General features: G+C 40.7%; 1 protein-coding gene across 1 annotated transcript; it reads left to right on the forward strand.

The window, feature by feature from the left end:
* The first annotated feature begins 227 nt into the window (after positions 1-227).
* On the forward strand, positions 228-8,190 carry GCSH (glycine cleavage system protein H (aminomethyl carrier)). Its single transcript, XM_010579675.1, has 5 exons — positions 228-370; positions 4,030-4,109; positions 5,689-5,752; positions 7,351-7,482; positions 8,061-8,190. The coding sequence occupies exons 1-5, from the start codon at positions 238-240 to the stop codon at positions 8,156-8,158; spliced, it is 507 nt and encodes a 168-aa protein (XP_010577977.1). The 5' UTR covers positions 228-237; the 3' UTR covers positions 8,159-8,190.
* Positions 8,191-13,581: the final 5,391 nt, after the last annotated feature.

Below are 13,581 nucleotides of genomic sequence, written 5' to 3' on the forward strand. Positions count from 1 at the left end.
CGGCGCCCCGGCGCCCCGCCGGCGGGCCACGAAGCGGCTTCGCTCCCCGCCTTGAACCGAACGGCTCCTCGGGGACCGCTCTATCCCCCCTCACAAGCCGCCTCCACCGCCGGCTGAGGGGAACGGGCGACGCCTCGCCCCCTCCCGCGCGCCCTAACGGCCGCCGCTAACTGCCGCCCCCCGCCGCTCCCCCGGGAGGCGGGAGCTCCGCCCTCCGCCCGCCCGCCCCCGGCAAAGATGGCGTGGCGAGCGCTGCGGCGGGTCGGGCCGGTCCTGGCGCCGCGTTGCCCGCGCTTCTCGCCGCCGCCGCCACTACCACCGCGGGTGCCCGCGGCCCGGAGGTTGGCCACCAGCTCGCTGGTGCTGTCCGGTAAGTGGTCGGCGGCGGGAGAGAGAGGGTGGCCGGCGGGAGAGCGGCCCGGGTCTGTCAGGAGCCGTCGCTCCCCCTCCGTCAGGGCTTCCCCGGAGGGGAAGGTGGGCTGCCGCGGCCGGGGGGGACCTCGCCTCCCGGGCTGCACCCGCCCCGTCCCTGAGGCGGCCGGTGGGGGCTTGAAGGGACCTGCCTTGCCCCGAAACCCGCGTCGCGTCTCCGCCTGCCGGAGCCCGCTGTGTCGAAGCGCTTCGCCGTGAGGCGCGTCCCGTGTGGTAGGGGACGAGGGCGGCCGGGTGGAGCGGGATCGTGATGATGATGATGATGATGATGATGATGGTGGCGATACGGCGGCGTCCCCCGGGCTGCCCTGGTCTGGGACGGGTCACCACCGCCCGCTGGTGCAGGGGTGTCCGCACCGGGAACGGGGGGGGGGGGAAAGCCTCGCAAAATGGCTGAAGCCGTGCAAGGGCTCGTAGCCGCAGGGGGAGGTTAGTGCCTCCCCGCTTTTGGCAGCGGGGGGTTCGTTTCAACCTGTCCCTCGTCCTGGTGCTGACGCTCTCCCCGTTCCTCCTCCCGGGAGGAGCTGGTTCACCTCCCTGAGTTGGCAGAAAACTTTTAACCTCCTCTCCACGCCGCAGTTTTTTTAGCAAAGTGGCCCCGGCCCCAGCCGCAGGCTTCACTGAAGCTCGCCAAGCGTGGAGGGCACGAACTTGGCAAAAAAAAGCGGAGAGCTTTTACGGGGATCGTCGCGCCGAGACGGCTTGTTGAGAGCTGCAAGGAGCATCAGCAACAGTACAAGAAAGGGGCAAAAATGGGTGGATGGAGGAGGCAGGACTGCAGCAGTTAGGTTGGTGTGGGCTGCCAGGAAACCTGAGCCGGATTTTCGGGGGCCTTCGCCCTGTTGGGGCTAAAGAAGTTTGACTCTGTCCCTCTCACCAGCTCCTGTGTGGTGCAGCTGCAGAAGTGGTAAGGCAGGAGATGGACTTGCACATCGGTGCTTGGTGTGATTTTGCACTTAACGTGGTTAACTCTGAGAGTATCTGCTGCTGTTGAAGTTCTCTTTGAATGAAAGTTAGCAACAGAAGTCTGAAAACTAGAATCTGTGGTACTCTAGCAAACAGAATGTTAGGAGAGAAGAGGAGGAGAACATGCTATAAAAGTAACGACTGCCACTAAGAAGAGGTCATAAATTTCTTTCCAGATAGTCTTTTACCCTATCTGTTTAACTGCCTTCCGCTGCAAGTGAAAGACATAACATTTATTAGTCATTACTTGCAAATTAAGTGGGTCAAGATCTAAGCTTTTTTCCCTGTTCTAATTGTTTATTGTATCCATTATTTTTCTCTAGATATAACCTGAAGGAATACCATAAATTATGCTTTTGTTTTAGGCAGAGAGGAAAAATTTTGTATGCCTCTTTGTGGAGGTGTGAGGTTTTTCCTTCACTCTTCAGGTATATATTTATGAAATACTTAATTGAGGCAGGCTAAACTAAATGAAGATCTGAATTCAGAATGTGCTAGTTAAGCTGATACCAAAGTCAGGTTGAAATGAATGAAGCTAGAATAAATTTAGCTGCTCTTCTGAAAAAGAATGCTCACAGAAGAGATTTGGTATGCTTTGACATTCCATATTCGTTTAATTTGATTTATTTAATGGGCTGATCACATAAGCTCAAAGTTCGAATTTTGAGATTACTTATTAACTGTTTTTAATTTGACCTTTACGTTATTGACAATGTTTTTCATTGCATGGTTAGAATTTTTAATTTTTCACTTTTTTTTTGTTCTATAAGAAGCTTATGTGCTCTTCTGTTGAGAACATTTTACTGCCGTGTTCCAAACTGATCATGGAATTCTTCTCTTTTTTTTTTTAACCTTGCTTTATAAACAAATCTTATATAGTATTATTATCCTACATAAAAAGATATTGGTTGGCTTCTTTGTGACATGTGTAATGTCACAAATACTCAGCTTGGGTTTGAGTTTCTGTGTCATTCTCTGTTCTTATGGTTCATTACTCATTTCCAATGAAATTCCTATGGGTTTAATGTCTTGACCTAAAATGATTTCAGACATTTGATTTCCTCCATTCATTAGAACATGTCCTGAGAGATTTTTGTAGGTATAAATAATGCTAGCTGAAATTATCTAGGGTTTTTGAGTGATAATTCATGGGAAAATACTTCATATTTGTGTTTTACTCAAAATTTTTTGTGTACTGTACTTGCAAAAACATGTATTGCTCAACTGAGGTCTATAAAACTTAGGCCATCTTCAAAGACAAACCATTTTATCTGAGACTTGCTTCTCTTACACGTGTTCAGACATAAATAAGGGGATCACAACAAATGAAACAGCTTAAAATACGACTGACTTACAGTGGAAAGATTTTAGCAGGTCTACAGCAAAAACTTCCGTTCTCCTTCATGTACAAGTTTAGAAAATACACAAGGATTTGCAGAAGTGTAGTTTCTCTAGCGGGTATACGGAGTCCAGCCTAGAGGAAGAGCCTGAGAGAATTTTTAACTCAAAAGGAAGGTCCAGTGGTACTACTCTGGCACTAATCACACAGGGAGCTCTGTTTAAAAAGTCATCTTCTCCAGCTTCTGGAACATCCCTTGCCTGATTGAATAGGTGCTACAAGTGAAAATTAAAAATAAACTAGTTTTTAAAAAAAAGGGGGTGGGGGGCAGGTGGGAAAGAGAAAGTATCTATGGGGAAACTCTGGAAGTGAGAAAACAGACAAAGCAGGTAAAATGTTAGCAAGAAAAACGTTACCCATTTCAATTACTTCTTTTGAAGTTTTTCCATATGACTTTATAAGAAGAATTGCTTCTAATAAAAGCTAGTACAAGCTGCCCTGAATCTTACAGATCTAAAATATAGGTAGAATTACAAGATTGCTGTGAAAAGTCCTAACAGGGTCTTGAATAAACTATACAAAATAACTACTGTGTTTTTCTCACAGTAATATTATTAACAGAGAGCAAATTCTCTTAAGTAGCAGTTGCCTGTATGGGTTGCATTATTAATTTGCCCTGTATTCATTTGCCTTAATTTTACATAGATATGTATTTACCGTGACAATATTCAACAGGGAGAAATAGACTCTATAGGTAATGTTGGGGAGCGGGGGGCAGGCGAGCGAGCTGGGAATCAGCCACTTTGCTAGCTAGGTTGCAACTTTTTTACTTCAACTGATGGCTCTATTTAAGTACCTCGAACGAGATGCTGTAATGCTGACTAAAGCGCTTGTCAGAAACAAACACTAAATATGCTTGAAAAGCTACTGTGTTATCATAGAAATGCTTAACTATGAGTAAAGTACACATATATGTTTTAGATTCATACTTTTGTTTGAAGTAGAACTACTCCTTTTGCTCCTGTACTTTATCAGCCTCTAGATGATTGCACAGGAACTAGTAATACTCTCAGCAGAATACCTAGTGAGCTTCTACCCTGTCACTAAGCATGTCATTAGCAGAACAAAATGCTTCTGTAAATTGTATTTGCTGTTTAAAATACTTTCCAAGAAAAACGAACAAAGCTAACCTCAGTAAAAATCCCGCACAGTTTAAGCCTGTAAATGCGTTAGTGTATTTAAGTGAGCAGCATGTCACTTATTTCTGAAATATCAAGTTTGTTTCATTTTAGCCCGCAAATTCACAGACAAGCATGAATGGATATCCGTTGAAAATGGCATTGGAACAGTAGGAATCAGCAATTTTGCACAGGTATTGATCCCTCCCCCCTTACCCAGTCTGCAATATTTATTTACGCATACCTGCTCTTGCCCTTGCTCTTTGGACACTTACTGTTTTTTATTGTTCTAATTGCATGTGCCTAATACAATGAGCGTGATTTTTGGACTTGGATCTATCACATTATTTGTGAAGTGAATGCTGCTTCAGCGTTCTGATGAATTCTTAATCACTTCAGATTGAGCCTATGGAGAGCTGAACTTGATGAGAAACTTAATGGTTCAGCAGAATTTAAAACCTCCTGTATTACTTCAGTTCTTATAGGCCTGAGGAGTTTGTGGCTATGTGAAGAGGGTATCATGCACTTTAGGCCAAATCTCCCTTGAACACGAATATGGTGCAATCCCTCTGGCTAAAGAACAATTGTGAATATAAGTACAATATGGCATATGTTTCTTACTCTAGGATAGGAATTCCTTTGGATTTTTTTGCTTTGTTCTTGTGCAAGTACTTGATTTGGAATAGTCACAGGCAAATTCAGGATAGAGATTCACTGTATGTGAAACTTAAGAAAATCTAATGTGAGAAGCTATCAGTGAAGTGGAATTAATGTTTCTTAGGACAAGCAGCGTTTCCCATAACCTCAGTTTTCTGTAAATAACACTAATACTCTGTAAGATCCCTAGTCTTTTGTGAGATAGGGCACACTTGTCAGTGAAGAGACAGAACCCTGTTCTGGTTGAGGTGATTCTTATGGTGGTAAGGCTCTTTCTTAAGTCAGTAAGGACATACATATGTATGTACATAAGTGTGCTAACAGCTCTCCAGTTGTCCACATCTCTGGCTCTGCATTTTCTTTCAGATTGCACCAGAAGTAAATCCTCTGTGCTTTGTAACAAAAAGGCAATTCCCTCAGATCATTGGGAACTTTGTCCTTTAAAACAGTTGTTATTGTAGCTGATGCTAAGAAGATCAGCAGATGTTATTTCTCTTTCTGCCTGAAGAAATCTGTATATAAACCTTGTAACTCAGCCTGAGGGTTACTAACACTGTAATAGATAAATAATTTGGCATTTGGGGCATGATAGCAAAACATTTTTTTCAAGTTAATTGTTAGAAGAAAAAGTGAAAAATACGCAGTTCTTAAAAGAATGAGAACTAAATTTAGAGACAGAGATTACTTCTATCCTTCCAGTACCGAAAGGGGGCCTACAGGAAAGCCAGAGAGGGACTTTTTACAAGGGCATGTAGTGACAGGACAAGGGGTAATGGCTTTAAACTGAAAGAGGGTAGATGTAGATTAGATATAAGGAGGAAGTTCTTCACTGTGAGGGTGGTGAGGCACTGGCACAGGTTGCCCAGAGAGGTTGTGGCTGCCTCATCCCTGGAGGTGTTCAAGGCCAGGTTGGATGGGGCTTTGAGCAACCTGGTCTAGTGGAAAGTGTCCCTGCCCATGGCAGGGGGGTTGGAACTAGATGATCTTTAAGGTCCCTTTCAACCCAAACCATTCTGTGATTCTATGATACACAGTGATTTTAGAGTTACTGTATCAGATCTCTCCTATCTATAGTTTCTTTAATGTAAGCTTTGATGGTTTTGTTTTTCTTTTAAGGAAGCATTAGGAGATGTTGTTTACTGTAGTCTTCCAGAAATTGGGACAAAATTGAGTAAAGATGGTAAGTTTCAGCTCTAATTTCTAATGAAGTAATTACTCTACTCATTCCACTCTCCCTTTGCAAAGACTAATTTTATGTAGTAATCTTTATGTTCATTAACACCATTATAAATATTCTGGATGCAAAATAAGTTCAGGTATTTCTGTAAGAGACAGCTTTAATTTCAAATTTTCACTGTCAGACTGTGCATGGTAGCAGAAAGTACCTGCTTATTAAACTGTGAAGACATTTATTCAAAAATCAAATATTTGAAATGTATTTTTGTAATAATTTTATCTGTACTCTGTTTTTAAAATATTTATGCTTTGATTTGGACTTGCTAGTGTTTAGGCTGGCTTATTTGTAATTCTGCAGTTGTGCATTTCATGAGTTGCATGATGTGAAACATCTAATTGATATCAAGCTCTAATTTTGCTATGAATATAGGCACTCAGTAATTTTGGGGTATCAACTGTAATCATAGGTTTTTGCTCATTAGTGGCATACAAATTGTTACATTCTTAATGATTCAGTTATGTAATTTTCCATGTTAAAGAAGAGTGAGCATTAAGAGGTAAAAAGGAAAAGCCTATTCCTGTATTTACATGGAGAGTTGTCTCACTAGTATATGAAGAAAAGATTGTCATTAGCTTCAGACGTTGCAGAACAAGAATGTAGATTTACTGAGGTAAAGTAGCAGGCCTTTCTTTTGCCATCTTTCTTGTGGAATAGGTCCATATCGAACTGTTTTGGCCAAATCTGTTACATCGCATTGAATGGTGAATGTTAGACAAAAGGTCCTTCTGTTTAGGGTTTTAATTAACCAACTTGTAGTTTTGTTTTATCTGAAGGAATTTCATTTCCATTTAGTTCTTCTCTTTTCTACCCATTCTGGCCTTAGTCTAACTCCAGGCTTTCCCAGAACATGTTGTTCTCTGATTCCTTGTGCTGATGCCTATCTATTCTTCTGACAGTTCCATGTTCCTCCAGCCTCTGTCTTGTTTGCTTGTGACTTAGAGTTACTCTGGACTAACATTGCCCCAGGCACCATTTCCATAACTGCCTACAAAACAGAAAAAAGGGAAGAGTGGCTGGGTGATTCCAGTGTGGTGCTTCTGAATGCTAATGTGTGTGTTCCAGTGAGTGCAAATGTAACGCTTGATAGTGTTTCTGAATTAAAAATGGGATTCCTGAAATTGTGGCTGTGTCTATTTTGTAACCAAATTGTGTATAAAAAGGTTTAAGTTCTAGATAAAAGGCGTATTTGGGTCTCCTGCAGCAAGAACTGGATGTGGTTCCTTGTAACCCAGTATCATATTGTATGTTGTAGGGCTTTAGCCAAAGGATTAGCCGAATGTAAGAGATTCCTGTCCCTTCTATAGAAGCCAGCTAGCTAGTGTTACGCAAATTCCCCAGAATAATTCAGGAGCATAAACATCAAATTTAATACTGCTGATCATTGTCATAAAGTTGGTGACTTCAATCTCTTTGACAGTTTTCCTTGCTCAAGATCAAGGCACTTCTTCAATGGCTAGGTCATCACCAGAATGTCTGACTAAAAAAACTAACGCGCTTTGTATTTTCCTCTTAGAAGTGTTGAATTGTATTCTGTGTTTCAGATGAGTTTGGAGCTTTGGAAAGTGTGAAAGCTGCTAGTGAACTCTACTCTCCTCTCTCAGGAGAAGTGACTGACATTAATGCTGCCCTTGCAGATAATCCAGGGCTTGTCAATAAATCTTGTTACCAAGATGGTAAGATGTCATTTTTATCTTTCAATAATTAATACCACGTGGCTTCTTGCTATCACAAATGGCTCTGCAATTCCTAGTTCTTCCAGTTTAATGATGTAGAGGCTTAAATTGAATATATTGAATATAGTTCAAGCCCAATAAAATTTAACATGAAAGTATTATTGTAGTCTTGTCTTTGCTGACAGCTGGTTTACAATGTGCCCTTTTCAGACATAGACTGTGGTTGAATTTAAATCTATTTCCCTTGATCGCATTTCTTGGTTTTGGTCTTGTAGTAGCTCGTGATACTGAGAGGTCAGGCACTTTTATTTCAGCGTCTCCTTAATGCCACTGTCAGAGACAGTACTAAATTAGACAACTGGTCTGACTCAAAAGGCCATTTCTTATGACAGGTTGTTTGTTTGTTCATTTTTTAAAGTATTGAAACACTGTTTTGCCTGCACAGGAAATCCTGTTGATTCTACCAGTGTTACAGGGCTTGTATAGCTCCTGGGAGTACTTTTCTAAGGCAGTAACATGAATGAATCTTTCTTGTAGGATATTAGCAACTGTTTTTCTTTTTAATTTCCTAACTACAGGTTGGCTTATCAAGATGACTGTGGAAAACCCTGCTGAACTTGATGAACTGATGAATGAAGATGCCTATGAGAAATACATAAAATCCATTGAGGACTGAGCTGGAATAATGAAATAAATCCATATAAAATATTTCAGTGTAGTTTGTCATCAATCAGTGAAGTACAGAATATCCAGTTTTGGCAACCTGAAAAATACCACTTGTGATCATATATACAAGGCCATAAATAATTGCAGTGATAAAAATGTTTAACAAGGGTTCTTATTCTGTTGTCTGATTTATGTAACTTCAGAATGTTATCTATAGTATTTTGGGAAACAAAATTTATTTGCTAAAATATATACTTCCCAAGATTCATTTGACAATCAAATTTAGCAACAACAGCCTTAATATGGTAATTCTGTAGTAGGCACACAACTGTGTGTCCTAACCTGGACTACAACTTTCCCTGAAATCTTTTCCATTGCTCCCAAGATATTGAAAAGCAGTGTCTCCCTAACCTCCTGATATTTTTCCTAATTATAGTTGCAAAGATGATACCAAGAAAGAAGCCGTATCAGCTACCTCTTTGCATGATTTTTACTTCTTTACAGAATTTATTAATCTTTGTTTTCCTTCTTAATTTTACTATGTAATCAAGTAGTTCTGCCTTTGAGGCAGAAGGTATGGTCCTTGTCTTCTGATTTATATGCTTTCTTAATATGCAAAACTCATGCAATGTTAGTTTATCAAGGTTCTAGAGTAGATTGTTTAGGCTGTATTTTTTGTCTAGTAAACACTACCTATGTCACAAGTAATTAAGGAATTCTACATCTTGTGCCTAGCAATTGTGGTGATTTTGGAAGAGTAGGTACTTGTGAAAATTGTGTGATCAGTAACAGTTTGACATATAACATATCCATGTGTGTCTGTCTTTCAGATCAAGTAGGCACACTGCTGTAATGGCATCACAGGAATGAAACTAAAACTTACTTTGCAAACCAGTAAACTAAAGCAGCTGATTCCATTAGACTTAATATTTAATGAATCCACAAATGTGCACTCAAAGTTGACGTGACATATAAGGGTAAGGTTGAGTTGTACAGACCTGCACTTTAGGAAAACATAATAGTACAGCAGAGTTTTGGTCTAAAACTTTTTTCCACAATTTTAAAATAGGGATTAGAACCTAAGCACAAAACTGGAACGCAAACCAAGTATCTGTGAGTTGATCTAAGAGGAAGCAGGGGAATGTTTAATCCATATGGGATGACAAAGGCGAAATTCATATTCCTTTGGAAGTTCCTTTCAGAAGCACAGCCCTTCTAAAGGGCAGAAATACACTGCAGGTTATACAAAAACCTTTCTAATGTACAAAAATGTAGGACTTTCTTTTACAATCTGAAGGGATGTCAAAGTAATTGGTGTTTTTTTTGAAATCCTAGGAACTAATTTGTCCTACACAAGTCATAGATAAAAGCCCTGCCAAGAGAGACTCCACTGTGTATTTAAGATAAAACTATCTTCTCCATAGGAGTTAAACTGCAAAGTCTCTAAGAGGTAAGAGTGGGTTTGACTGTTCCACAGGACTCCGAACTTGGAAGTGGTTGATAAACAAAAGGCTCCAGTAAACCTAGCATAAATGCTTTAAAAACTGTCAGTACTTATCCATTATTCACAGTATCATGCAGTATTTATTGTGACAACATTCAGGGCCCAGAGAGCTGGGAGCTTGATCCTGGCCTCTTACAGATTCCCTGCATCTGTTTGGATCTCTGACCTCCGTGTGCATTTTCCAAAGGGAAAGAGAAACTTTGTCTCAAATTAGAATGAGCGCAGGCAAATGGTGATAGGAATGCATGCAAATGTTTCAATTTGTTACCGTTTCTTCCACCCTGTTTTTCCCAACTTTACTAGGGAGTAATAGGCCCTTCATTCATAGCCATGTAATATATGACCCTTTTGGATCTCCCTTTAAAGCTTAGTCCAGAGCATTGTAATGCATTTTTATACAATTTTTCCCTTAAAATGTTTGTATTCTTTCCTTTTGATCAATGAAATAAATAGTAATTTCTGTAATCCCCTAAGGAACCTGGGGAGTAGTAAAAACAGGCAAATCCAATCTTTTCCTCAAGCTTTGCCCTCATCTGTGTATTAGCAGTGGTTTTAAGGTTACACATGAATATGGATGACAACTTTCTGAAGAAACCATCTGAAACAGAATCCAACCTTCCTTTCATGGTGTACAGCTGGAGAATGGACATTCTTTTGCTTAAAGAGGAGGACTGGGAACCTCTCTATCCCTAGTTCTTTTAGGGTTTGATATGACCTTAAAGTGATTTAATAAATTTCCCAATTCCTCTTACAATGGGAACCATAATACTTAGGTGCTTTTTGTGTGTGGTTTATGCCAAGAGCTCTGGTGTTCTGCAGTTATTTAGGCCAAAGGACGTCTATTTCAGCAAATAAATATTTTTATATCTTTCTACAATCCACTCAACTATCTGAATTGTGCTGCCAAAAGAATGTATTCTTCCTTTTTTGATGTATGCTACCCAAGCAGAGCTCCCAGCTTTCAAATAATCCCATAACTTCACTACATTCAGCAGCAGCAGGAAGCCTCAGGCAGACCACCATGCACTGGCTGGAGCCAGACTCTGCAAGAGCATGAATGCAAAACTTGCCAACATGAATCCGTAATGAATGCCTTTCATCAAAATAAAAAGATGGAGTGAATGTGTTATTAGCTTTGGTCTATGACACAATGCTTTTGTATAAATCGTAGGGGAAGACATCGAACTTGTTCACCAGTGTGTGCTCCTACAGAAAATGAATAAAGGAGATGATTTTTTACAAAATAACCACTTCATCTGTGACCTCTTTAAGTCTGGATCCTGAGCTTAAGAATTTAACACTCATAATTACTGGCTACTAAACATCATAGACTCAGTAGAGAGATTGGTTTTATGGTAAATTTTGACTTCCATACTTCTCCCACAACCAATAATTCTGTCTCTGTATCTCCTAGGGGTTAATTACATCATCACCTTTCTTCTTGCCAACACTTCCTTTCTGTTCCACAAGTATCAACCAACCCCTTTATCTTTCAAATTACGTAACTGAATAATATAAGCTAAACTTGGAACTAATTTTTTCAATTGTATTTAGTTTTCTAAGATTTTTATCCATATCAGTCCTGAAAAGACTGCATACCTAACATTTTGTGGTTTTCAGCCAATAAAGTGCTGCCTCTCCCTGTGAATCTTGACCCATCATGTATGTGAATACAAATCATGTAATTGTTACTTCTCACCAGAGGGAAAAAAATCAATGGTCTAAAGCTAAAAGAACAAAAATACATAAATAATAACTCTTGGTGGTGTTTTGATGAGCATAAAATAAGGGCAGTATCAATTTCGCTGTCATTAAATTAGCAGTAAGACAATTAGCTAAGCAGCTCTGATGATTAGGTTAGAAGTGCAGCTGATCTCAGTTTCTTATGCTCCCCTTAACTGGTGTCTCCAGACAGTTGATGTCCTGTGGAAAAGGATGCTCTTTTTCTTCATACTGATAGATGGGGAATTTACAATCTTCCTGTAGTAATGGCTCCCATCACAGAGTTCTAATATGCCAAACTGACATGTAAAGGACATAAGATTTATCTTCACGTCAGCCTAGTCATGTGAATAAACAGAACTGCACCAATAAATCAATCAAGAGTAATCCTCGGCTCCTCAACTGAGCGTGTGAGGCTCTTCTGTTGCGATGCTGGGAGACATCACACAGCAAGAGACAAGGGAGTTTGCACCACCTGCACTGCGTATTTTGGAGAAGAGAAAGCAAACCGAAGAATAGTGCACAATTAATTAATAACACGAGTTCACCAGTGGGTGGGATGCCCCAGGTTGTCAAACGGTGCCACGCGCCGATTTAAATAATTGCAAGTTTAAAAAGAAATTATTGCATAATTTCACCACGCGGTGGCACTCAAAACGTTGCCGAGGGGGCGAAGTAGGGCAGCGCGGTCAGCCTGGTTGTCTAGTTCCCCTGCTTAGTCTCTAAAAGGTCCTACTGCAGTGTCAGGCAAGTTCCTAGGTCAGCCTCAAGATCAGAAAAAATATTAAGCACATCCTGCTTCATTGAAAACGTTTACAAAACACTCTTCACAGCACTATGTGTAACAAAGGAATTAACTTAAACCTCGTTTTATTGTACCCATCATCTTATCAGCTTTCTTCTCCCCCAGTCTCCTCTTTCCCCCTTCTTGCAGCTAAAATTGGGGCTGGTGGGGAAGGGGTGTGCATGGACAGTCTAACATTTTACCAAGTTCCAAACATGATGGCAGCCATTAAGTCAACAGGAGCCTTTCAATAACAGAGCAGAGATTGACTGGGATCTTTGGGAAAAAACATTCTTCCACCAAAGTCACAGGTGAAACTGCTTTTACGTTAATGAAGCCGCATCAGTCTTAGAGAGACTGCAAAAGTCATCTACATAACACAGCGCCATTTCTACAGACAAACATGTTTTAACGTGGTGAAACGTGACTGGACTGATGGAAAATTGAACATCCTTTGGCAAGGCATTTCCAGGGAATATGACCTCACAGATGTAAGACAATATTAAAAGACTTGAGCAACGTGCATCAGTGTAAATTACCAGCAAGATATGCTGCAGATGGCCCAGACAATTTCTGAGAGCAGCTTAGGAGTGTCCTCAATGTTATTTTCCCCACATTACTTGAGACACAGTCTTACAGGAACAGTGCTTGGCAGGAAAATTTAGTCTGGGGTATCTGGATTGATTAGAGTTTGCCTCAAAATATTGACATCCCTCTCTTCCTGACAAAGCATAATTCAGTCACTTCAGACCTGATCTATTTTAATGTGGTACAAGTGTCCTACAGCCTCTGCTATTAGGCTGTTTTATTTGTCATTTGTTTATAGTGTTTAATTATTTACGCTCTTGAATCTATTTTGCTTAGCGATGTATTTTAATGGAGGTACAGCACTTGTACCCTTCTCTAACCACGAAAATCAATCTACAAGATATAAGGATGAGTCTGCACTTCTTGGGACTCGAGTACTTCTGTTCGTCAGCCATCACCCCTCTCCCTTCTTCACTGCATGGGACTGGATCAAGAGAAAAATGACAGAAAATTAAGTATTCTGGGCAACTCCTGTCCTTTCTGACAACCCCTCACTTGTGCCACAACTGGTAAGGCAAAGCCAGTGATAAAACTGGTGTAATACCATCATTGCACATTTCTTTTTCTGCTCTGTATCATCCTTATCTACAACTGAAACATTTTTGCAGCTTTCTATTAGTCTAAGGGGCATTTCTTGCATCAGGTTGGCCTGGTAAACATGTTAGACAACAAAGAACAAAATTCAGCCGTTCAAAACCTTGATAGGAATTTTTCTGTCTACTTCCCGTATCTTCCATAGGTTTAAAGACTAACTGAATCATGGTCCTTTAATGCATGCCCCCACTTCTATGTGATCTAAAGTAGTATTTCTAGCAGGGAATCTAACACAGCCTTG

The sequence above is a fragment of the Haliaeetus leucocephalus genome, unplaced genomic scaffold (genome assembly GCF_000737465.1).
Source record: "Haliaeetus leucocephalus isolate CR32 unplaced genomic scaffold, Haliaeetus_leucocephalus-4.0 Scaffold668, whole genome shotgun sequence".
Classification (NCBI taxonomy): domain Eukaryota; kingdom Metazoa; phylum Chordata; class Aves; order Accipitriformes; family Accipitridae; genus Haliaeetus; species Haliaeetus leucocephalus.